At 35.3% G+C, this 24,443-nt stretch overlaps 4 protein-coding genes across 5 annotated transcripts in view; 2 read left to right on the plus strand and 2 right to left on the minus strand.

Moving 5' to 3' along the window:
* The first annotated feature begins 1,327 nt into the window (after nucleotides 1-1,327).
* LOC124536258 (uncharacterized protein C7orf26) lies at nucleotides 1,328-3,838 on the plus strand. Its single transcript, XM_047112763.1, has 6 exons — nucleotides 1,328-1,480; nucleotides 1,566-1,858; nucleotides 2,030-2,284; nucleotides 2,483-2,624; nucleotides 2,826-3,103; nucleotides 3,276-3,838. The coding sequence occupies exons 1-6, from the start codon at nucleotides 1,402-1,404 to the stop codon at nucleotides 3,426-3,428; spliced, it is 1,200 nt and encodes a 399-aa protein (XP_046968719.1). The 5' UTR covers nucleotides 1,328-1,401; the 3' UTR covers nucleotides 3,429-3,838.
* A 64-nt stretch (nucleotides 3,839-3,902) lies between these two features.
* LOC124536259 (ribosomal RNA-processing protein 7 homolog A) lies at nucleotides 3,903-5,005 on the minus strand. Its single transcript, XM_047112765.1, has 2 exons — nucleotides 4,786-5,005; nucleotides 3,903-4,690 (listed from the first exon to the last, which is right to left on the minus strand). Exons 1-2 carry the CDS (start codon nucleotides 4,817-4,819, stop codon nucleotides 3,930-3,932), a joined length of 795 nt encoding a protein of 264 aa, XP_046968721.1. The 5' UTR covers nucleotides 4,820-5,005; the 3' UTR covers nucleotides 3,903-3,929.
* Nucleotides 5,006-5,221: 216 nt separating this feature from the next.
* Nucleotides 5,222-24,443, plus strand: part of LOC124536060 (serine/threonine-protein kinase SMG1) — a 114,502-nt gene continuing 95,280 nt past the window's right edge. Inside the window, exon 1 of the mRNA XM_047112484.1 lies at nucleotides 5,222-12,096. Coding sequence (XP_046968440.1) covers nucleotides 5,356-12,096 — 6,741 coding nt within the window. The 5' untranslated portion in view covers nucleotides 5,222-5,355. The remainder of the gene's footprint in view (nucleotides 12,097-24,443) is intronic.
* LOC124536061 (5-hydroxytryptamine receptor 1A) lies at nucleotides 14,608-24,259 on the minus strand. 2 transcript variants are annotated; one of them, XM_047112486.1, is made up of 5 exons: nucleotides 24,178-24,259; nucleotides 17,086-17,637; nucleotides 16,666-16,825; nucleotides 16,121-16,291; nucleotides 14,608-15,862 (listed from the first exon to the last, which is right to left on the minus strand). In XM_047112486.1, the coding sequence occupies exons 2-5, from the start codon at nucleotides 17,454-17,456 to the stop codon at nucleotides 15,356-15,358; spliced, it is 1,209 nt and encodes a 402-aa protein (XP_046968442.1). In that variant the 5' UTR covers nucleotides 17,457-17,637; nucleotides 24,178-24,259; the 3' UTR covers nucleotides 14,608-15,355. The 2 variants fall into 2 exon arrangements, with proteins under 2 accessions (XP_046968442.1, XP_046968441.1); XM_047112485.1 differs by having other exon boundaries at nucleotides 14,609-15,862; nucleotides 23,990-24,244.

A 24,443-nucleotide genomic window follows, 5' to 3' on the forward strand; every position in this document is an offset into this window, starting at 1 on the left:
CCAAAAAAAGGGAACCGGTCTGACCCGGCAAATTATCGGCCAATAGCTATCACCTCAATACTTTGCAAGGTAATGGAACGAATTATAAACAACCATCTGATCCGTTACCTAGAAGATCGCAGTCTAATTAATGATCGGCAGTACGGGTTTCGACCAAAATGTTCCACTGGTGATCTTCTAGCGTACGTAACACACATCTGGGGTGGGACAAGCGTGGAGAATCGTTGGCTGTCAGCCTCGATATCTCTAAAGCTTTAAACAGAGTCTGGCACAAACTCTCCTATCCAAGCTTCCGGCATATGGTCTGTCAGCTCAGCTCTGTACCTGGATTGCCAGCTTCCTGCACAATCGTAACCTTCGCGTTTTAGTCGACGGTTGCGCTTCAAAATTCCATGCAGTAAATGCTAGGGTTCCCCAGGGTTCTGTGCTTTCCCCCACACTCTTCTGCACATCAATGATATGCTCATCCTTGGGAAAATCCTTAAGAACAACAGAAAAGCCTCACGTAAACTCGGGGTCCTGAACAAGGTACGGCGTTTTTTCACGCCACAACAACTGCTCCTGTTATACAAAACGCAGGTGCGGTCTTACGTTGAATATTGCATGCATCTCTGGGATGGCTCCGCTAAGCACCTAATGGAAGCCTTGGATCGGTTACAGCGACGTCCGGTCCGCATTATTGGCGACGTAAAGGTCACAAACACCCTGAATCTTTACGCTTGCGTAGAGAAATCGCGCATTTTCTATCGACTATACACAGCACGGCGAGTGCTCTGAGGAATAATTCTCTCGAATTCCTGCTTCCTCTTTCCTTCACAGATCCACGCGTGCTGCCTCGCGATGTCGCCGCCTAACTGTGACATCTATCCCAACGCGCACAAAGAAATTTGGCAAGTCTTTTCTTTGTCGCACCGCCAAAAAATATAACCTGGGTGCCTTCAAACGAGGCGTGAAGAGGCATCTTGCGGGCCGGCATGGCGAGGGTGACTAGTGCAGCTCATTCTTGCAGTGCGTACTAGTCGTCTTCGCGTTTGGATTCCATTTCCACTTACGATCAGGTGGAGTGAAGTCATATGCCTAACCGGATATTATAAAAAAAATATATAATGGTTATTTACTTTTGTATCATGTGTCAATAAGTAAAGATATCACCTCTTTATCTAAGAAAATATTCTAAAAATCTAAGAAAAACATATTAACTCAACTATCTACTTCGTTTTATTTAACTTGATAGGTCAAACAAGCAGCAAAGGACAAAGGTATCTATGCTATGTGCTGTGCTATATACTCTGTACTGTACTGTAAGTCTGTACTGTAAAGACCATAGCTGTCATTAATTGTATACAGTGTAATGTTATTGTTTTTATTTACCGCATTTAGTTACATATAAAAACAATAAAAATGTCTTTGTCGGATTTAAAACATACTTTAAGGAAATTAGAATTTCCAGCATGTGCAAAGGAAGCTCTAACTAAAATAGGTAACCTATAAATTAAACGTCGTTTGAATACCTTTAAACTTCTTGCTGAAAGCCAGAACTAATTCTTATTATTGTTAATTTTCAGAGCAATTGCTCGTCGGGCGTGCTGCACCAACCAGCAAACAACTTGACATAGCTATGGACGTGATATCTGAATTTGTATTTTGTGAAACTGATCGTCGGGGAAACCGACGTGGTTTGAATCCGCTTCAGGAACTGCAACTCATAGATATCATCTGTGATTATCTCTCAGCATGCACAAACGATACCACTAAGAACACCATATTCCTCTCACTTTTTGGGGGCATGGAAAATCAGAGGAAATTAAAAGTTCTTAGCATTCTCGCTAGCATGGCCGTTTCAGCTTCTAGTACACCTGTTAGTATTCTGTAATGAATAAACTTTTGTATAGGACTAATGTATGCAAATTAAATTGAATTAAGTACTAGATTTATTTTATTACTATATTGAATTTTAGATGTTTTTTATGTCATCATAGTCAAAATTTGTTGAATATTTAAATTGAATTATATAATTTTTTGTCTTTAGGTATTATTAGCAGTGGGTGTATGGCTGCAGCAAATGGGATGTTCATCTCAGCAATCTTTACAATTAGTGGAGAATGTAATCAAAGATCACTTTTACTTAAACACATCTAATCAGCTTGCTCTAAAATCATTAGCCACAACAGCACCACAATTTGTTTCCAATTTTATTACTGCAGTTACTGAATTATACATGCATGACTTGCAAAGAGCTAAGAAAATGCCACCAAAGAATTTGCTAGAAGTTATTACATCTTGGGTAAGTTTCAACAAAAAAATTTGTATGGTAATTAATTTACTTGATCAAAATCAGTATTGATTGTACTGTATATAATATTCATAAGCTACACAAATGTACTTTAATAAACATTCACAAGTTTACTATAATAATAAATAGTGCTCTCTAAATAATATTATAAAAATAAAAATTAGTTAATGAGTTTATCTTATCATTCAGGTGTATTCAAATCCATCATTGTGCATGTCGGCACAACTGAATCCTGCTGCTTTGCCAAGTGGTTCTATCCCAATGGCAGCTGTCACACCACTTGCAGGTCTTATACATTGGTGTGCCCTAGCACCACTTTATATAGATGAAGGTAATTATGTAATCTGGCTATTAATACTAATAGAATTTGTTATTTTACTTTTTTATAATATTTAATTTTTAACCATTACTATATGTATTGGTTTCTTGGGTAGTATGGATGTTGTCTACCCAGATCAGCTTAGAAAGTCCTATACTGAATGGTTATAATACAAGGACTATTTTGTTAAAGTTAAATTTATTAAATTTGCAGACACTGAAATGGAAGAAATACCAATAAAAAAAATTAAGTTAGAAGATGAAAAACCATCAATAGTTAAATCACTACCAAGTAAATCTCTCTCAGAGTCAGAGCTATATATCAAGTTGCACCTCGGAGTATTACACAGCTTGCGAGCTGGAAGACGGACACATGGTCCTCCCACAGCAGTAAATGCACAGCATTTGGCAGCTTTAACACCATTGGTGCAGGCATATGCACACCAACTACTCAAGTTTGGTGTTAAATTGCAAAGTGAAACCAAACTGCAGGTAAGAATAATACAGCACTTTTTTTTGTATCTTTTCTATGTGATTATTATAAATTACCTTAAAGGCAACTATAAGCAAGTTTCAAATAAATTGAATACTATGAAATTTATATTAATGTTAATCTATTTAATACTGGAGAGGAATCAGATTCAAATTAATTATTTATTTTCAGGATTGTTTAGATAGAATAGGTCAAGCAGTGCAAGTAGCACTCGCTAATGGCTGCGTGTATGGTAACATTAGCAATCTTCTTGCTGCCTTAGATACCTTGCCAGAGAACAGGTTGCTACGAATCATAATTAAAAGCCATCAGCAAAGCATATGACGAATGCTTTGAGATTAGTGAAATAGCTAAGCAAAAACTATAACAATAATTAACAAAAATAAAGGAACAAAAACTTGTAAATAATGTCACCTACATATGTAGAAATTTAACTTGATTTGAAAAATTTTAGTTTTTGATCAGCTTCCTTAGTGTATCTTAGCTGATGTAGTGATTAGATATTTCGTTTTTTTACTGTGTAAAAAGCTATGCTGTGTTTTACAAGCATGTGAATCCCTATTTATGACAGGATATTTTATCTTAATATATAATATAAAATGATATTCTGTAATTATATACTTTTTAATGTTAATTAGGTATTTAGCTATCTCAAATTTTAAAAGCAATTTAGAAATGGAGAATATTGTCCGATTTATGCCATTGGGATGTAGAATAATAATAATATCTTAAATAGTTCTTTTGGCATTAAACATCACTGAATGTAACACTAAAATGGAAGAAATCTTAGTAAAAATATAATTTGAGATATGATAAAGTTTTATTTTAAAAAGGTTTAAACCTACGACTTTGTTTTATTTGTGCAATCTTTTTCTTGTCCTCTTCAAATTTCTGTCTTAAAGCCACAATGTGTTTCATTTTGGATTCCCTTATTTGGAAAGTATAAAAGTTTTTTAGTTCCTTTCTCTTCTTGTTCTTCTCTTCCTTGGCCATTATTTTGTTTTCAACTTTTTCTGAGCGAGCAAAGCTTTGGACTTTACCTTTCTTAGTAACTGTCACCCACCCTTCACTGTCTTCCTGTTCCAATGCCTTTTCTTGCTTTTCTTCTTCTTCAGATTTTTTATCATGATTCTTCATAAATGCTTCTATTCTTTCCTTCATTGCTTTATGTGTTTCAATTGAGTTATTGTATTCCTCAATCCATTTTTTCATACCAAGTTTTATTTCATGGCCATTAGAGTTCATGGGGCATAATTTAGTTAATTTGAGGGCTTTATCCAGTTCAGACACTTTTTTAAATACTAAATAACATACCTTAAATGATGGTTTTTGAGGTTGCTTTATAAATGTATTCAAATTTGTATCTGTTGAGGTTGAGTTTGGCTTTGTTGAGAATATTACAGACTGGACTGTTCCAGCTGCACTAAAAGCGTTCATCAAACCTTTTTCATCAGCATATGGGGGTACGTTAACTATAAATAGTGTTCGTCCGGATGGTTTGTCATTCGTATGTTCTCGTACCGAATGTTCTTTGAAATAAATTACATGTGGTGATTTGGTATTCTCGTTAAGTTTTAATTCTAATGCTGAAAAAAAAAACGGATAGTTACGTATAGTATATAGCTACGGGTAGTTTGTTTATTTTAATGTAATAAATATTTTATTAAAAATAGTTAGTTACCTTTAAAGTCGGGTGTTTTTTTTGGAGTCTTCATATTAATTGATAACTACTCTCATTTATTGGTGAAAGTTTTATTAAAATAGTCAGTTTAGGCAGTCACATCAGCTTTTGTTAATGTTGTTGAAAACATGCTTGTAAGTAAAAATCAAGTAAAAACATTATAGGTTATGTCGAGTGTCGTCAGATAGACAGACAATTGACATTTGACAACTTACTCCGCTTAACTTGTGTGACTCCAGCCTTTACAGTCATTTCTACTTTTATTTATTGAAGTTTCTAGTACATACAATAAATGCACATTTTAAAAAAATCTCCTTAATCTAAACTATTAAGTTATAAAAAAAAACATATTGTAGTAATCGTTGTACTAAATCTTATCATCAGTGTTCCGTTCAGAAATTAAACAACTGACGTTTAATGTCTTGATAATCTGTTAAATTTGGCTATTTGTCTCTGTTGGCGAAAGAATTTTGACGAAAAGCATTTGTGTGTCTAAAGTTTTGATCGTACTTTCGTTTAATTCTACGGCAATGTGTGATTATATTTTAAATTTGAAAACAATTTCTAGTAATGCTATCCACAACTGCAAATAGTAAAGTGAAAAGTTCTAAATTATCGGATAATATTGACGTTCCAGATCGGGACGAAATCGGTCATGAAAACACAACGGATGATAAGGTCAGAGGTTATGTTGGATCCTACGATGCACCTTCATCGTTCGGAGGTCCCAGGGACTCTCGGTTCCGATCACGTGGTCGTGTCACCGAATTTCGCCACTCCAGGGGCGGAAGTAGAGGTGGAACCAGAGGCCGTGGCGGTTTCCCGCCAAGGGGTGATCGCGACGAAAACTCCTACAAATATCACGAACCGTTAGCTGTTACTAATAATGACAACTGGTCACAGGGAAACAATAACAAATTTTATGAAAGATCCGACTTGGTAGTAAATCTACCAGAGGACCCGCGTATATCTAAGCTCTTGCGTCGTCTATGCGCTGAAGTCGACATTGAAAAATCTCTTGCTATTTGTACGAAGTTACAAGACGCTGTTATGATGCCAGAAAATGCGCGTTATATCAGAAGATCGTATGATATATTAGTGGAATCATTGTTAGATGTTCTGTATGATGCTCCAAGCCCCGAAACTAAAGAGAGTGCTGCTGTGGTTCTCGGCAGAATCGGTTATGTTATGGGACCTGATTACCGAAAACATCTGGACTGGATCATATCTACCTATGCAATGCATAACACTTCAATTAAACATTTGCTTATTCTCTCATTCACTGAGACTTTCCAATTAGACTTTCAGAATACCAACTTGAATGATTTTGCTGAAATAACTTTGAACAAACTACAAGTAATCATTGAAGCTACAGACTCGGCCAATGTGTTTATGGCTGCCATAAATGCTATGATAGTGATGTCCAATTCCTACCCTGAACATTTTGCAAATCATTTTGTTGATACAGTTGATATCTTAGTAGGCTGGCATGTAGATAATGCTCAACCACAAAAAATCAAGGAATTTGCATTACAGTCTTTGTTTAAATTGAGTCGTCACTGGCAGGCTGATGTTGGATTTTCGGTTAACTTGTTAAATCAATTTGTAGAAGATATGGTGGCCTACTGCAATGACTTGGATACAAATAAAAGTGATAAAGATGGTGAAGTTAATTCATATGATGATTGTATGCAAAAGATTGCTTCATTTTTAAATGTATTCAATACTGTCGTTAAAAGTTTGGGTACTTTGTTAAGTCCTAATGTTTCTCAGTCAGTTTCATGGACCTTTCTAACTGATTCCTTGTCTAAAATTCTTCAGGTATTAAATGAAACACTAAAGGAAGATGCAGAATCTGACCTAATTCTCGCAGGTAATGAAAGTATTACATTACTTTTAAAATATTTGCAAAATAAATCATCACCTTGTCTGCCTGCTCTATTTTCCTTGATATCTATGGAAATTGTTAGCTTTCTGCAAGTAGAAGAAGATGTTTGCCTCAGCATTATAGAATTAATATCAATAACTATAAAGGAAATTGCATCAAATTTACCCATAGAATTTATTGCGCAGACAATTGGGCCAGGATCTTTGTTGAGACCTCTTCGCTTATCTAATAATTCACAAATACTAAATGGTGTTTTGTCTATATACACTAATCTTCTTAATCTGAAAAATATTCCGCTCCTGCAAGAAACATATAAATTTGTTTTAAATGATATGCAGAATTCATACACAATTTTACTACCTGATATACAGATAATTGATGTTGAATATTCAGAAGAATACACTAAAGACGATGCAGAACGGAATATAATATTCTTCCTTCAATGTTTAAGTGATTTGGCTAATGCGAGCAATTCCATTATAGGTATGTGGGCTTTACAACCAAGCATCTTAGAGTTACTTGCTATTAAAATGTGTCCACATGATGAAGTTTTGATGAAAGAGAGACCTGCATTACAATATGCCATTCTTTATTTACTTTATTCACATTGCAAGAAAAATAATCATTTCATTGCTTCCAGTGATTTAGTGACAAATTCTCAACAAAGAGCTAAAGATATATTTGGATTGTCTAATCTTTCATTAGGAGAGGTCTCTAATACAAGTCCAACATCAGGTCACCTCGCTGTTATTCTAAACACTTTGGGCATTGTTCTCGATGATCAAATGCCAAATGAAACACTGAGTCTCATTTTAACATGGATATCAGACATATTTTGCCAGTTGGATAAGTATTTGCCTATAGTGGGCATGTCAAAGAGTTTCCTTGTATTGATTACAAATATGCTGGCATTGGCTTATTGTTTTGATGCAAATATTGTTTTACTTGTCATCAAGAACTTCTATTTCTTACTCAAGAATAGAAACATGGTATGGAATATGCTTTTACTTAAAACTATAGCAGTTTTGTGTACATTACACATTGATAACAAAAACAAGGCCCTAGCAGATATATGTAAAAGGGTTCTATTTGAGCTACCTTGGGATATAGTGCAGCAAGAGTTTGATAAGCAGACAGTTAAGATATTTTCAAGCCGAAAAGGTAATAATTTTGTTCTCAACTGTGATACAAAATTAAATTCGTTCAAAGAATATTTAATGAGAGGGTCATTTACGACCTTACCTAATCATCACTTTAAAGTGACAATAAATTGTCTAATGCAAACAAATCTGGATGATAAAAAATTTTTACTAGATATTTTTCTTTCTTCATGGCCATTGCAAGGTCAAGATATAGATGAAAATAACCTATTATTTTTCCGGCAATGCTCAACAAACTTCAAATCTATTTTGGTCAGTTGGGCGCTATCCGAATTAGCACAAACATGTATAATACAAAAACTTAGAACAGTACTAGGTAAGCCACAAGAGACATTTACAAAAATAGAAGGTACATTAAAGGCAGTTGCACGGGAAATAAGTTCAAACGAAACGAAATATGTAGCAGGAGAGAAAAAGCTGTTAGAGGTTGTTGTAGCAGAACAAGTAAGAGTGCGCTGGCTCGTGGAGTTTATGATGTTTTTAGAGAAATACACGTACAATGCCGCCGAAGGCACTGCAACTGTTTTGCCTGCTGTTGCAAAACCCGTAAAAACATTTTTTCACACAAATTGGTCAACTTGCCGAGAATGGCAGAACAGAGTTCGTCCTGCAGCTCTTGCAGTTAGTGTCTACAGTGGTCACTACGGTGCTGCTATTTACCATGCTTCATTGATATTACAAAATGCCGCTGCATCTCGGACTAACATTGATATTGAAGCCATAACAATGAGTGTCGCTCGCGCTCTTATTAAGATTAAAGAACCAGAAGTTTTACATGGTTTATATGTATGGATTAAGCAAACATTTGATCTGCAGTTTACTTGGCTTATCGGAGCAGCAGAACAGGCCAATTCTCATTTTGAGTCAGCTGCTGATTTTTATAAAAAAATATGCAGTGCAAATTCGAATGATGACAATAATGAAGTATGTATTCCTCAATCTGAAATCAAAGTCAACCGATTTGTAGATGATCAAATATTGGAGAGTTATAAAAATATACAAAGCTGGGAGGACATGGAAGAATGGAAAGAAATTACTAAACTATGCAAGCATACATCTCCGTGGGAGCCATTCTCGGACTTAAAAATGTTCGACGATAATGATGAAATCCCGGGACTTTGTAACTGGAATATACTCGATACAGAAGTTAATGAAATATCTAAAAACTCCTGTTCATATCAAGGTTTGATGGACAAAATTGAAACTACATTAATATCTTCAGCTCTAAATATATATAACGATGAATTTAATGAAAAATACGAGCCGTTACTAAATAAATGTGAAGAATTACTAAATACAAGTGCTGAAGAATTTGTAAGAACTAATGCCGTTCATTTTCTGAAAGACGTCGCGGTAATGCAATTAGCTAATCATGGTCTTATGAATGTTATTAAAAATGGAAAAGCTGTATCAAATCCTTTTAAACCTTCTGCTTTAAAAGAAAATACTTATGGCACAGAAATGAAAAATCTAACACGCATTTTGTGGTGGCATCAATATTTCACAAAGCTAAACATGAATGAGGAAAATGTTTTTTACAATGAATGTCTTAGATTAGACGTAATTAAAAGTGCTAGGAAAAATGCGAACCTATTAATGGCGAAAAGGGAGCTCTTGAAGCATTTTAAAAATAATCCAGCGTTCCAGCTGTGTTTAAATGTAAATAACTTAGAGGAAGTGAGTGACGTCCTTCTCTTATCAACAAATACATATGACCTTGATATTTGGACATTGAATAACGCTACTGCTTTGACAGAACTTTGCAAAGTGACTTACGCAAAAGAAGACTCCAAAGCGCAAGCTATAAATCTCTGCGCTAGTATATCACTTGGATTTTCACAGAGGTTAGCAATGGGTGAACAAAATTATGAGCTGCGAGAAAAGGGAACTAGAATGTTGTTAACTCTTTCAAAATGGGTTCAAAATGAAAGTGAGAATATTTTAGAAAACGATTCACCTCTAACAAAATTAGTGTCAGCTCTACCAGAGATAGGTTTGGTAGATAACAATATTTCAGAAAATGTTATTCCTCTGACTGACTCTGCTGTTGGAAAGTTATTACAATTTGGAGTTAATCAATGTCCAGGACTAGCTAAAGCTTGGGCAAGTTTTGCTGCGTGGTGCTTCAGATGGGGTCGCAAAATGGTTGAATTTAGTTCAAAAACCCGTGAACAACTTACCGACAACGATAAACTTCAAATAGAAAGCGTCATGATAGGATGTTCGCCACAAGATTTTGAAGCGGTTTGTGAAATATTATCGAAAACAAAAGCAACCTGTGATGAAGAAGATATTGATTGGAACGAAATAAATACATCTGAAATGATTGAAAATCAATTGCGCACGGTACCATCTTTAAATAACGCATTTCCTGAGCATCTTGCTTTGCTGGTAGATATCTGGCGTCAAGCGCAGAAAAGAGTCTTTTCGTATTTCGAATTATCAGCTGATGCTTATTTCAAATTTCTGCAATTGATATGTGCTTCCGATTATATAAATCATAGTGGCGAAAATGCAGTTGTAAACGCAACGCTAAGATTATTACGGCTAATAGTAAAACATGCCATGGAATTACAAACTGTCCTTGAATCAGGATTAGCAAACACACCAACTCAACCGTGGAAAGTTATAATACCTCAATTGTTTTCAAGACTTAACCATCCAGAAACATACGTAAGAAAATGCGTTTCTGATCTTTTATGTCGACTGGCAGAAGATACGCCTCATTTGATTACCTTTCCTGCGGTAGTAGGAGCTGTTGAAAATGAACAAAATAGTTTCACAGACTTACATGTACCCCGATCATTTTTATCTAATGATGACGCTGACAGTGACGATGAGTTAGATTTGGAAGACTCTGGTAGCGATAAAGTCGTCAACAATGAATTGAATTCGTGCTTCTTAGACATGGTCGAAACGTTAGCTAAGCAGGCTCCGAAGACCATATTACAAGTAAAACTATTGGTAAAAGAGTTACAGAGAATAAATTTGCTATGGGATGAATTGTGTCTGGGAACATTGGCGCAACACCATACTGAATTCAGCAAGCGTCTTACTCAGCTGGAGACCGAAATCGCAAAAGTAAAAAACAACGCAAATCTTACGCCGGAAGAAAAAGAAAAACTAATAAAAGAGAAACATCGGATTATATTTGAACCGGTAGTCTTTGTCTTGGAACAACTAAATCAAATAACGTCAGCTGAACCAGAAACTCCTCACGAGACTACTTTCCAAAACAAATTTCAACCCATCATTGTGGACGTTATTGACAAATTGAAACATCCTGCTAATCCCGAGAAGCCTCAAGAATCGTGGGCACCGCTAAAGCAGTTACAATTAAAGTTGCAGCAAAAAGTAAACAAAAGAACTTCTTATATTTTAAAAATGTCTGATATAAGTCCTATATTAGCTGAATTAAAAAATACTGTAATAACAATGCCCGGACTGCATACGAATCAAAGAACCGTAAGAATTACTATAAAGTCGATAGAAAACAATGTTGCTATTCTACCGACTAAGACCAGGCCTAAAAAGTTAGTGTTTCATGGTTCAGATGGTAAGTCGTATACTTATCTCTTCAAAGGCCTAGAAGATTTACATTTAGATGAAAGGATAATGCAACTATTATCAATAACGAACACTATGCTAGCTCGCGACTCGGAAAACAACGACAATCAAACATACAGAGCTCGTCATTACTCGGTTATTCCACTTGGCCCGCGATCAGGGCTCATTAGCTGGGTAGACAATGTGACACCTTTGTTCGCATTATACAAGCGTTGGCAAAATCGCGAGGCAGCTATTCTGTCCGCAAAAACGAATAAAACTGTGAATGTTCTTCGAGCATCCGAGCTTTTCTACAATAAGCTCAATCCCTTGTTGAAAGAGGCGGGCATATCGACAGAGAACAGAAAAGAGTGGCCAGTGTCAATTTTAAAACAAGTTCTACAAGAGTTATCAGCGGAGACACCTCGCGACCTGTTGTGGAGGGAATTGTGGTGCAGCAGTGTGAGCCCAGAGCAGTGGTGGCAAATGACTCGTCGGTACAGTTACTCGGTTGCCGTAATGAGTACGATAGGGTATATTATCGGTTTGGGTGACAGACATTTAGATAACGTGTTAGTGGACTTAACGTCTGGTGAGGTGGTGCATATAGACTATAACGTGTGCTTCGAGAAGGGCAAGACTCTACGGGTACCGGAAAAGGTGCCATTTAGGATGACCCCCAATTTGGTAACGGCTCTTGGTGTAACCGGAGTTGAGGTAAGTGTTTTTAATTTTTGAGTATGTAATGTAATACGATTTTTTTAAAGGGTTTCGTACTACAAAAGAACTAAAACAAACGAGGCAAAAAAAATTTATGTCGGTGTGCGTGATAGCTACGCTTGACGCTCGCCAAACGTCATAATATTTTACTAGTGTTCTTAGTGGGTAATTGTTGGCCAGTCTATCTAGATATATAAATAATCAATTAAATGCGGTATAATTTCATCATATATTACGTAACCAAAACGTGATCCCAAGATTCATATCTTGACTACTCGATGAGTAACCATGTCATGTTGATTCTATTACCAATTATTATCATTTAGCCGATAACGAAGTATAGTTAAAACATTTATGTATTGAGTACTGTAGCTATGCAAATATGTAAACTAATAATCGAAATTCGGCCGTTGTTAATCTATACTATTATTATAAATGCAGAAGTAAATCTTTATCGTTATGCTTTCACGGATAAACCATTGAACCGATTTTGATGAACTTTGGTACTAAACGTGTTTGAACCCAAAGACTGGAGATAGGTTTAGGTATTCACTAATAAAACTGGAACTTTGTTTGGCTAATATTAATCGTATGCTGTTTAAAAACCAAATAAATACAAAAAAAATATGTATTGCTTTTCAATACAGCGTTTCCTGACCATTGTGGTGTTAACATTAGCAGTATGAACATATAAAATGTATGTTTTGTCTATTAGGGTTTTTGTTGCCCCACATAAATATTAGCTTTTGACATTTTGGCTTCCTCTATAAAAAAAAACAACTATTATAAAGCACGTTTGAAGTTTTCATTTTTGATAAACGTTGAATGAAGGAACAACAATTCGTTACTATCTTAGTGAGAAACAAAAGATTAAGACATGAAATTAATGACTCAGATGTGAAGTCTGTCGAGAAAGATATAGGTTTATTAAGATGTGCGTGTATTTTATGTACGCTTGTAAGAATTTTATATGTATACTAAAAAGTAGTTTTTAATAATTAATTTTAAAAAATATGTAATATAAAATAATAATCATTATTATGTTATATTATATATTTATTTAAACGATACTGTAACGTAATTTTTTTTTGCACCATAGAACGCTCACAAAATTTAAACATTCATAATTTAAATATATGTATATTATAATTTTTTTTTAAACAAGGTTTTGTCGTCTATTTCGGCGACTTGTCACTTATAACTCATACTCTCTGTTTGTTCCGGTTAATCTCTGGAACGGCTGGACCGAATTTAATGAGACTTTCACATGCAAATAACTAATGTAATAAAGAGTAAGTTAGGTTACTTTTAATTTAGAATGATGCATTAAATCTTATCTCCAGCCGCGCGAAGCCGGGTAGGGCCGCTGGTAAATAATGTCGATTGATATATAAATTTGCATTATTACGCTCGGTCTCTTGAATGTAATTGATTGTCATTATTTGTTACTCTCTGTAAGTGCTGAACACTTAAATATGTAATTAATATTCATCATGACTTGATAATTAATCAGCTTAGATCTACAAACTCTACTGTAGGGTGTATTAAGTACTGTTGTATGCCGGCTTGAACAGTGAATTACTTAGTAATTATGGGCACGAGAATTTCTAGTTCCCAATGTTGGTAGCGCATTGCCGACGGAACGAATTGTTGATATTTCTTACAGCCATTATATCTTTAGGGGCTGGTGACCACTCACCATCAGACTATTTGCCAGTGCCCAGTAGTACTATAGTAAATAAAAAAAATAGAGTAAGACAGCGACATCTATCTAAATATGATTTTTTTTTAAACAGAAAACATTAAGTGACAAACTCAGCTAGTGTCGTCATGTGTTTGTTCCTTTGATACTCAACAGATGGCGCGATTCCTTTATTTTGTCTTTTTGTTAAATTTTGACTAATAATGATCAGGTTTTATTTGTGAGAATGTCTTAATATATAATATTATAAAAGTCGCTGCGTTTCGTAGTTTGAACCACTTTAATTCACATGAAGTGTGAATTAAAGTGGTTGTCATGTACTCTTTCATAAATTAATCAAACTTGCTTGATTCATTGGGAATATGTATTTTCTTATACAATGATTTCGACGGTTAATTAATGATTAAATCAGAATAATCATGTCGCCCAAGTAAGATACAATTTGGGACAACTTCAATATTTTTAACTTCCTTTATATGACCTATTTATAATACCAAAATGCAATTTATATAACGAAGATACGCCATCACTACGTTGAAATTAGGTATATTGATTTCCCATTTTTTGCCAGCCTTTAGAAGACAGTTGCCTACACTGCCCAATTAAAATAAGGACGTTATCTTATTAGTGTCGCTTCTTACTGGAGCGGTACTTGAACTTATTTAAATAACTTAATGCTAAGTATTTATTTTTAGTTGAATATTATTTACACGTTTCTTAGTAGCATGATCGGCTAAAAAGCAAATAATAATAAACCAAAACAAATAAAAAAAATACATTTGTACTAAGTATTTTGTAATTACTAACCATATTATACAGCATTAGCTCGCATGCATGTGTGCGAATTTTTTACAAATATAATGGAATTATTAAATATAAAATTGGCGATAAACTAAATGCAATGACCTCGAGTAATGAATCTACGAATTCGACTCCACTGTGCCTGGTTGCGCTAGATCAACAGAGACATATGTAAGTGCTAATTATTAATAAATAAAAAAAATGTTAATTACAATCTTCGCAATTATATTTACACAATGTAGTGATAAAAGTTCAGGTACTTATTAAGTTCAGTGTGCGTAAAAATAAATAAGTTTTGCATGCATCTTGAAATATTGTCTATAAGTATTTCGAGATACTTCTTTTAAAAAGTAAGAGTACGTACTACATGGGGTTCATCTTATAATTAGTATCTTACTCTCTTTATTAATATTTGTTAACGATATCGATTAGAACAAAATAAAAGTTCTCGGCTACATTTCGTTAAATATATATTATATTTTTTATTTTACATCGAATACTTTATTTTATCTTTATTTAAATATCTCAATGTAGATGACAGAGAATAATATCTTTATATTAAAATTTTCCATACGGCAGGGAACTTATTAGAATCTTTTCAATAAAAATTTAACAATAAAGCTTTCATAAACTTGAGCGTAGACTTGAACAGTTAGGTACCTAAATGCGAGTGGGGTACCTACAGTCACTAACAACTTTAAAATCTAGAAGCGTTTCACGTTTCCCACTGAACGTTCATTGTTCATTCGATCACTACACTACGTCGGGCGGCCGAGTGGCAGATCTGTGCACGGGAGTGGGCCCATCGGGGGCGTACGACGGATTCGTGTCTCCCCTCTCCGAGTCCATGTAGCCGGCGTTCTCAATGATCCTGCACCTCGCTGTATCTGTTTCACGTTCAACGTAAAGCAGCCTCGCCGGTCTTCCGCCCATACTCGTTAGTCCACCGGGCGTTGTCCGAGTAATGGAACCTTCGCGAAGTGCAACTGATCCCCTCTTTCGCTCAGGCGCAGGCGAGCCACGGTACTCTGACGTGTCTGGTCTCTTGCAGCGGAGTAGTTTCGCGAAGGCGGCTCGAAAACCGGCGTTCTTCCATGCGTATATTAGTGGGTTAATACCGGAGTTGGACATCGCAAGAGATGATGTTAGACGATACACGATGGGGTTGTGCAGTGGTATGATGGGAAGTGTCTGTGCGCACGCAACTACCACGAATGGCATCCAACATATAGAGAATGATCCGAGGACGAGCAGAACTACCTGAAATTAATAAGATGCCATTTTTAAGTCAAAATACACTACTTAATTACCTACTTTAATATTTTTTTCTAAATAAAACATATTTCGATTTCGGACTGAGTCAATAAAAAATCAGATTATGTATAAAAAACGCCATTTATGCTTTGACGTAGTTGATAATAGGTCTGTTGGATTTTTTAATGTCGAATAAATATATTCCTATTTACGTCACCTATTCAATGAATTCGGTAAAATATCCAATAAATATTTGCTACGAACCTGTATACTCTTCCAATCGTTGGCTCCAGTAGGACAGCACGTGTTGGCCCGCATGCGGCGTGCGTGGCACGTGGCCTCGCGCCATATCCTCCAGTACAAAATGAACATCACCATCCAAATGAGAGAGAACATCGGTGCCAGTATGCTCGTCGTGTATGTCTTTGGTACCACCTGAAATACGAACAATGATATTATGGTATTAGGAAAAAATCTAATCAAAAACCATATTTTATACGCACCCAATCAGAAAGAAAAAATAGGTGATTTTTTATTATTTTTGTAGGGCTAAGGGAAGATCGGATCTTATTCTGAGGGTCCCGATTTCGTGCGGTGAAAATGAATTACGTCGCATTTCCACACAACGATTTCGTTTGCATAAATTATAATTTAATTAAGAAATATATTTTTTGTGTTTCTTGCTCTATGTGCCAACATACATTTTAATGGTTCTTCAAAGATTGGCGTTTGTTCCGGGATAAAGAACAAAATTTGGCAATAATGGGTTCAATATTGAATTAGAGAGGGATTATCTATAAATAACGTACCATATTCATTTCGCAAGCTACGCCATCGTGCCAATCGTTCCAAAACATCGGTATTGAACTTATGCACACCGCAACGGACCACGTAGCACTCATCAAAAGTCGAGTTATTAGCTTTGTCATGTACCGACTGTAGTGAAGCGGATGTACGATCGCTATGTATCTGAAAATAAGAACACGACTTTTATTTAATCAATATCATCAAAACATTAACAACGCTAAAACAAAGCCTAAAAATATTAATCAGAAAATTTTAATTCATTCACATAATATTAAAAATTAACAAAATCGTTCGTTCTACCCATCGCGTTGAGTATATAACAATATTGTTAGTGGATAGTGATTTAAATTTTATTGATTCACGGTGTAAAGTAGAAACACTTAGCGAAACGGGTCGTGTGCAGTGTGCATATACATTCTCACCTGTCGACAGCGATGGCTATGATGTTGTAAATGGAGGCGAGGCACGCGAGTATTATGAGTATGAACCTCATCAAACATGACCATTTGATTTTTCCGAATTCGTCGTCCAGATAGAATACGAGATGGTAGGGTAGGGTGAGACCCACCATTAGGTCCGATATTGCCAGATTTAGCACGAATTGGTTGGAGACGAGCGACGATAAGCGGCGGCTCATGGTAACTGCCAGTATGGTAAGGGTGTTGCCGCTGACTATGAGCAGCATCAGCGCTCCGTCGACGATGCTCCATGCCCAGAAGTTGTAAAGATCCGGCCCCTCAGTCGTCGTCGCGTTCCACCACTCGTCACTGTCATTCCCCAGTACAACGTCCATACCATCGCTGGTCGTGGTCGCCAGCGACCCCCACTCGGATAGATTCAACGTCGTGATCGAATCTTTAAACGCACATTGTCTTGATTTTTAACACCACTCGCGTTTTGTACGCACTGATATGTATATTTTTTTTACACATTTTCTGCTCACACATTTTTCTTACTTCTGACGTTTACTGCCCCTGGAACAAAGAGGGTTCTTAAGAAATACATGGAAGTAGTCGAACATTTAACGCGATAAATTTAGTTAACCCTGAACAAAGAAATATCGACTTTTCTCTCAGGGTTAAGAAATTCACCGAAGGTTATTAGTTAAACTATATATATTTTGATTGTTTTCGGGGTAGAATTTATAGTCTCGATCAAGGTTGACGCAAGGTCCACGCATCGTGATTTATAAGTAAGTATCGTAAATGTTTTAGTAGCTGACGGTAACGAGATTTCTGTTAGGCTTTTATCCCACATAAGTATATTATACATTACAATGATGATAAAATATCAAATGATCAGAAGACCCACTGTTCGGCGATATTTCTTATTGTGTGTTCGAAAAACGAAGTGTATTTTCTAGACCTTGAGGTAATTTCCATTTTATCGACAGAAATATTATGTGAAATTGCGGTTGGTCATAAATAATGTAACAGTAGAAATATAATAAAGGGTCTATCTATTACGTTTGTATATTTTCCTCGGTGTAAAAGCAAGTGAAACTTACGTTTATCACGATAATTTAATTAATAACGGAATTATAATGATGTGTCTAAAATGTTTTCTAACTTCGATACTATTAACAATAGATAAATAAATATTTGGACAGCTGAAGTTGAAATAATGACTAAATACATAAATATGACTATTAATTAGAATTGAATGTTTAAATAGACATTTGATTAATGAGAATTCGTCTGTGGCTTTTAGTCTGTGCATTCGTAAATCATTTATGATAGCAATGGACAACTGCAATACGCTTCACTATGAAAATTTAATTTATCCCAATGTAGAAATTATGATTCTATTCCGGTAGCCAAGGCTAACGTGATTCTAGTTGTCTAAAAGCTGGATGGATTAGAGACTCGTGTTCAATTATTTATAGAATAACTGATTTGTAGTCTCACATCATAAATTATTTCATGATAATTCGAAATAATTCAAGTACTTACCTTATGTTCTAATATACTTATAAGTGTTTACAGGCGATGTATTATATGAGATAATACTAGCCCAGAAATAGTACCTAAACAATGTTTGATCTAGGTTGAATCATTAAAGCGAATACAAGGTAAATTAGGTCCCAGTATTCTGGTCACGTTAAATTTATTGCTCAAATAGGTTGTTTAATGCCCTTTCGTTCAATGTAGCTGAGCGCAGTGCTAGGACGATCAATGACTCATAAATATGCATCGGCTTCACCCAATCACTATGATGTTATTTGACGCCTGCGACGCACCGGCGGTGTCCCACGCAAATATTGTTAATAAGAAGCGACAGCCACGACTTCGAATGAGATTAGGGATACAATACAAGCTGAATGGATTTTCTTTTGTAACGAATCATCCGTTATCAAATGCGAAACGAGGAAATAAAACATGATAAATATTTATATTCAAAAGGGCGACTTGCTAGTTTGTGTTGTTACGACATTTGTTCCCAGTTTCCAGTATATTTGGAAGTCGAATGTAATACTTTTGTATGGGTTGTATTGTCTAGGTTTTACAGATTGTCTATTATTGTAATAGTCACGGATCGATTCGCTCGAAGGACGTTTCGGGTAGCGCGGCTGACATTGAAAAAAATGCGACTTGTTGGGTATCAAATCACCGTATCCACAGTTACAAACATCATTGTTCAAGCAAACGTTATTTTTATAGTTATAGCAAATGTTTTTCACAATTGATAAGCAAACGCGGCATAATTCAATATGAACTACCTATTTGAATGAATTAGCGTTTAATATATTTTACTTGAAAGTAACTATTTGATAAAAATTTTGTTTCGCCAAAAACGCTGTTTTTAGTTTGATGATAATGTTTTGACCATTGTTTATTATAAATATATTTTGTTTGATATCGTTACCAAAATGTTATGATAAATTTTCCTTAATGAGATATTACGCTTTAAAAAGTCACACCGCCAGCCGATAAAGTACAATACTTGCATCAATGATCAATAGTTTATAACTGAATACACAATATGGACACAAGCCTTGAATGTACCTCACTAGTAATACTTTTATTTTAGGCCTTGAATGTACCTCACTAGTAATACTTTTATTTTAAAGCAAAACAACTCGAAACTCGTGTGTAAATTCAAAATAACAAAAATCGCCTATGTCGTAGTTGCAGTTTAAATATCTGCATCTATATTATTAAAATTTATATTCGCTTGGCAGCTGTTACTGATTAAATATTTATTTAAGATTTGCACACTGTACCATGTATGAAAAGTAAAGTAAAATGTCTCACTGCGGGAAAAAAATCTCACCGTACTACTCTACTAGCTATTTGTATATTACGCAGTTTAATAATAATAAGAACAAAACAGCTAACAATTTTACTAAATGCACACATCCCGAGATCAATGATTATTAATCTCTCGGTCAAATTTGTCACTACATCTGGTCCTTGTTAGAATTCGTTACATCCATGATCTCACGCGTTAATGACAATAGCATCAAAGATGTAGCGGCACCCTTTCTGCTTAACCATTTAATTAATCTAACAAGCAATCTCAATTACGGATCACGAATTGTTTTAATTTTCTTACTATTGCGATCAGTCAAATTTAACGTCGTGTAAAAAATTTTTGATACAGAGGAAACCGGTGGACATAATAAATTCATGTTTCGTTGCTAGACGCAACGCGATTGGTCGATTTACGCTGGTGTGGTCGCTGGGGTGACGGTGGCATTACAGATTCATGTTGCGACTCGAAGGATTTCACATCAATGTTTCGAAGGTTAGGGGGAGGTCAGTGATTTATTAAGCCGCTATTCAATAGACGTTTCCATATCCCATGTAAAGTTTTACACAGGCTGTGAGTTGTGACACTGTTTAGAGTCTAACCCAATTACAATTAGGTTCCAAATTATATTTTTTTAATTATTAGTAACAATATTCATCTAACAAGCGTGTTACTGCTTTACATATGCGTATATAATTAGAGATTCAAACGGAAAATGAAAGAGCAAGTTACTTTCCAAAAATTTAAATGTTTCCAACTTTACATTTCATGCTAAGCAAAGAGAATTCCCGTATCGATTGTCCGCATCATTTAATGCATGAATCACACGTTTGCGTTAATTACACGTAATAGTTCTGATGCTATTTAACTATGTGGCGTGCTTATTGCTAGCAATTGAATCCATTGAATTCAAGCTTAGAGGACGAAACGGTGAATTTACTGTCGCCGTCGTAAATTTCGGAAACGTTTATTTATTTCCGATGTTTTATCGATAATGCGTCTCCTTATTATTGACAACTGGAAGCTTGTATGCGGTTGTAAATTGAGAGAAACCGTCTTATTTGTCACAATGCGTGATTTATATTTTTCTCAGATTTCCTATTTCTCTTCTCGGGATGTTATTTGATATTTTTGTCGATGCTACTTATCGTTTTCTTGTTCATCGTGGTACAAAGTATTTGGTAAGAATGAAATTAAAATTGCCTGGTTTTTAAGTTCCGAAATACCGTCAAGTTAGGTTAACACGTGTCGCACTCTTCTTTAGCCTTCTCGTTACGGTAACGAGGCGTTATTGTGAGACCAAGGACGAGGCCCGTTTTATGTGCTCAGTTCAAAGCAAATAATCTTTCTAGCTTTGACATATTTATTATGTTTTTAAACCTTCAGATTTGACCTCTACTAAATTTACGCAACCATAATAATATTATAAATATACATCTTAATCTCTATTAAAAATTTGTTTACTACGTATAACATTTCGTAAAATGACATCAAATGTTCTCAACAAATGTAGCGATAGCACAATTTCTTCAACTCCAAATATAACTTATTCGAAACTTGGAACAAGATTTGGTGAAATTGGTTTTCCGATTGTACAAAGTTTCACGTTAAAACCTATAAATTATATACCACTCGCAAAACTCTCGACTAACCTAAACTGTATCACATAAGAATTGTATGAAAGAATATAATGAAAGTGTTATAAATGTACGATATTATATACATGGCAAGATGTGGTATCATTTGTTTGTCACTAACAAAATGTCCACGCTTAAACAGATCGAAGTGTAATATATGTGTTGTACCGATAGCGCAGCATCCGATGTAGCGAAGGAAAGGAAAGTTTTATGTTGTTCTCTTTGTTCGAGACGTTTCGCGTCTTATCGAGACAAGTGAGATTGGTAATTTCTCGATGCATTTTTATTGTCTTTTCCCGTCGTTGCGATGTTCTGTTTGTTCGTACGCGGGGTTAAATGTCTGTGCATCCACATTCGCTTTCAAACATTCTGCCATAGAAAACGAAACAAATATTCCCCTATGCGAGCGAGCGCTTATGTTTCTAAAGTTTCTGAATGTGCCGTATGAATCTGCAATATGAAGAGTTTTGTGCGCATTATGCGTGAAATGAGTTTCGTTAGACCGCAATGCTCTTGCTTCCATTGTTGACCTTTCGGTTCCGTCGTTTGCAATAGATATACAATTTTATGCTCCTCCATAAAATGCTTCGTTAACAATTATTATATATTCACTGAGCAGAGTTAACGAAGATTTGTTGAAGCAAAATATATTGTATAATAATATTAATTGTTAAAGCTTGCGTTAACTAAAGGGTAACTACGTAACTTTCAATTTTCAAACGACTCGACTTTCATTAAATTTTGTTACTCGAGGGAAATTCGTACTCACGTCGTAAAATATATAGAATGTTTAAGAGACTGTTACTTTAAACAAACCAAGTCCAATTTCTAAGAAAGTAAATGGTATGGTAAAACTTTTGTTGTATAAATCGAGTTAGTTTCAGTAACTTGCGGAAGGTAGTTTGATCTGCGTGTTCTAATAATATATTTTCGATGCAGTTAAATTTGTATTTAGATATTCAATATCAATAAACAGACTATTTAGAAATGTCAACAAAATGCTTTATTAAAAAGAAATTAACTTCGATATATTGTACGACAAAACTTATTACGGAGAATCTTTTATATGATCTTGTGAGACGTATCAATATAATAAAAGTAAATAATACAATAATCAAGTAACTTTAATCTTCCTCTAGTTGTTCAAGATTCATTCACAACAGAGATTTTGCAGCTTAGATTTATTTTTCTCGCTCGGAATATGCCCGCCGGAAGTTGGTACTGATTGATTTGACTCTCTATTGCTTTCAGTTATTGCCAATTGCTCTGAAGTACTTTAGATTACTACATTTTTCATATATTTGAAATGGTCTTTTTTGTTTGTAAACATTTTCATTGAATTTAGTAAGTTTGTAAATGTACAGCTGTATTAAGTATTCGTAGATAATGAAAATTTGCAAACTAAAATTGTGCTAAAAGCTTATTAAACTTCTTATCGCACGGTTAAGCTTGAGTTAACAGCTGCAAAGGTCTTTCAGTCGTGTCCCGATCTTATCACCTTCTCCCTGTGACGTCAGTCTCTTATATGGGCATATAAAATAGAGGAATCTTAGTTTGGCTTAATTCGATCAAATTTAAAATTGTTATAACAGACTTGCATACTCAAGGTCATTTATTAAATTCCAATCTTGGCGGTATGTGTGCTGGCAGTGTCAGAAGATCGATTCCGTGTCATATTGAATTCGTACAATTTATGATAAATATTCGCAGACAAAAATTTTTCAAGGTTACACTGACCCAGATTACAACCCTGCTGTTTTGTTTCATAACCTACCACCGACGTTGTTTGTTCAGTGTTTGTGAAAACAATAAGCCGTGTAGTGAAAACGAAAGAGTGGACGGGTATTGCCAAGGACAGCCGGTACGACTGCGTTGTGTATAGCGACCCCTCGCCGTTATCATATTCACTAATAACTTTCTACTGGTCAAAATTTCATAGGACTAAAATTAGGCACTAAGATAAAGTTCAGTCCAAATCGAGCGGTTACATAAGTGGGGGCGGGGTATAGCCTGCTGAAAGCTTACGTAAGGATGTCTGGAACTTTTACTGCGAGCTTTAAGGGCTATTTAAATACGGATTTCATAGTAGGAAAGCCACCCCAAAAGTTTGGCACTCGAGACGCGCACATTAATAGATTGGATGCATTTCTCGTTTCACTTTCCTGACGCGTATTGTAATTTTATTCTCACACTATTTTTGTTGTTTACATGTATTCTAAAATTGTCGGTATATCCTTAGTTTAATTAATTAAACAAAATAGTAACGAATGTATTTTATTTGAAGTCGTTCTACGTGTGTGTTTTTGAAATTAAAAATATTTGAATAATAAGAATGCAAGAAGTTGAACACTGAACTCGATTGCTTTGCAAACACTCGTGTAACGGACATCAGTCGTGCGGATTCCTCCGCGTAATCCCGTCTAACGTCAATATTTACCTCACCAGCGGTGGCATTTGTGCTAACACAGTGGAACAAATGTACTTCCCGCCAAAACAACCGTTAACCATCACAATAACTCTCAATCGTGCACCCCTTTATTTTTTACGAAAATTCAGAGACACTGAAATACACATGAACTTTTTCCACTTTTCAACTACGAAGGTTAACAACGAAATATGCAGTACGCGATAACAGCTGGCATGTACGTTCGGCTCGGCGGTCGGCACGCAACTAATGCTGCGGGTGATGGTGGCGGCTTCCCAACTTGAATTTCGAGGCCTTTATGGGCATAAAGTAGCGTACAGTGCCAAAGGTCGTAGTTTTTCGTAGCGAGTGAAGGAGAAAGTTTTGTTTATTTTTGGCTGTTTTCTTGATTTATTTAGTCGGCTGATTACAATATATTAATTATTGTTTTCGTGGTCAAAAAATGAAACAGTAAAAAACAACATTT

Source organism: Vanessa cardui, chromosome 16 (genome assembly GCF_905220365.1).
Source record: "Vanessa cardui chromosome 16, ilVanCard2.1, whole genome shotgun sequence".
NCBI classification, from domain to species: Eukaryota; Metazoa; Arthropoda; class Insecta; order Lepidoptera; family Nymphalidae; genus Vanessa; species Vanessa cardui.

Excerpts from the sequence above, each read along its gene's own strand:
- LOC124536259 (XM_047112765.1), bottom strand. The coding sequence starts at position 4,819 with ATGAAGACTCCAAAAAAAACACCCGACTTTAAAG. Across the intron at positions 4,691-4,785 it reads AAAAACACCCGACTTTAAAG|CATTAGAATTAAAACTTAAC; the intron begins GTAACTAACTAT and ends TTTTTTTTTCAG.
- LOC124536258 (XM_047112763.1), top strand. The coding sequence starts at position 1,402 with ATGTCTTTGTCGGATTTAAAACATACTTTAAGGAAATTAGAATTTCCA. Across the intron at positions 1,859-2,029 it reads TTTCAGCTTCTAGTACACCT|GTATTATTAGCAGTGGGTGT; the intron begins GTTAGTATTCTG and ends TTTTGTCTTTAG. Across the intron at positions 2,625-2,825 it reads ACCACTTTATATAGATGAAG|ACACTGAAATGGAAGAAATA; the intron begins GTAATTATGTAA and ends TTAAATTTGCAG.
- LOC124536061 (XM_047112486.1), bottom strand. The coding sequence starts at position 17,456 with ATGGACGTTGTACTGGGGAATGACAGTGACGAGTGGTGGAACGCGACG. Across the intron at positions 16,292-16,665 it reads TAGCTTGCGAAATGAATATG|GTGGTACCAAAGACATACAC; the intron begins GTACGTTATTTA and ends TTCGTATTTCAG. Across the intron at positions 15,863-16,120 it reads ACGATTGGAAGAGTATACAG|GTAGTTCTGCTCGTCCTCGG; the intron begins GTTCGTAGCAAA and ends TATTAATTTCAG.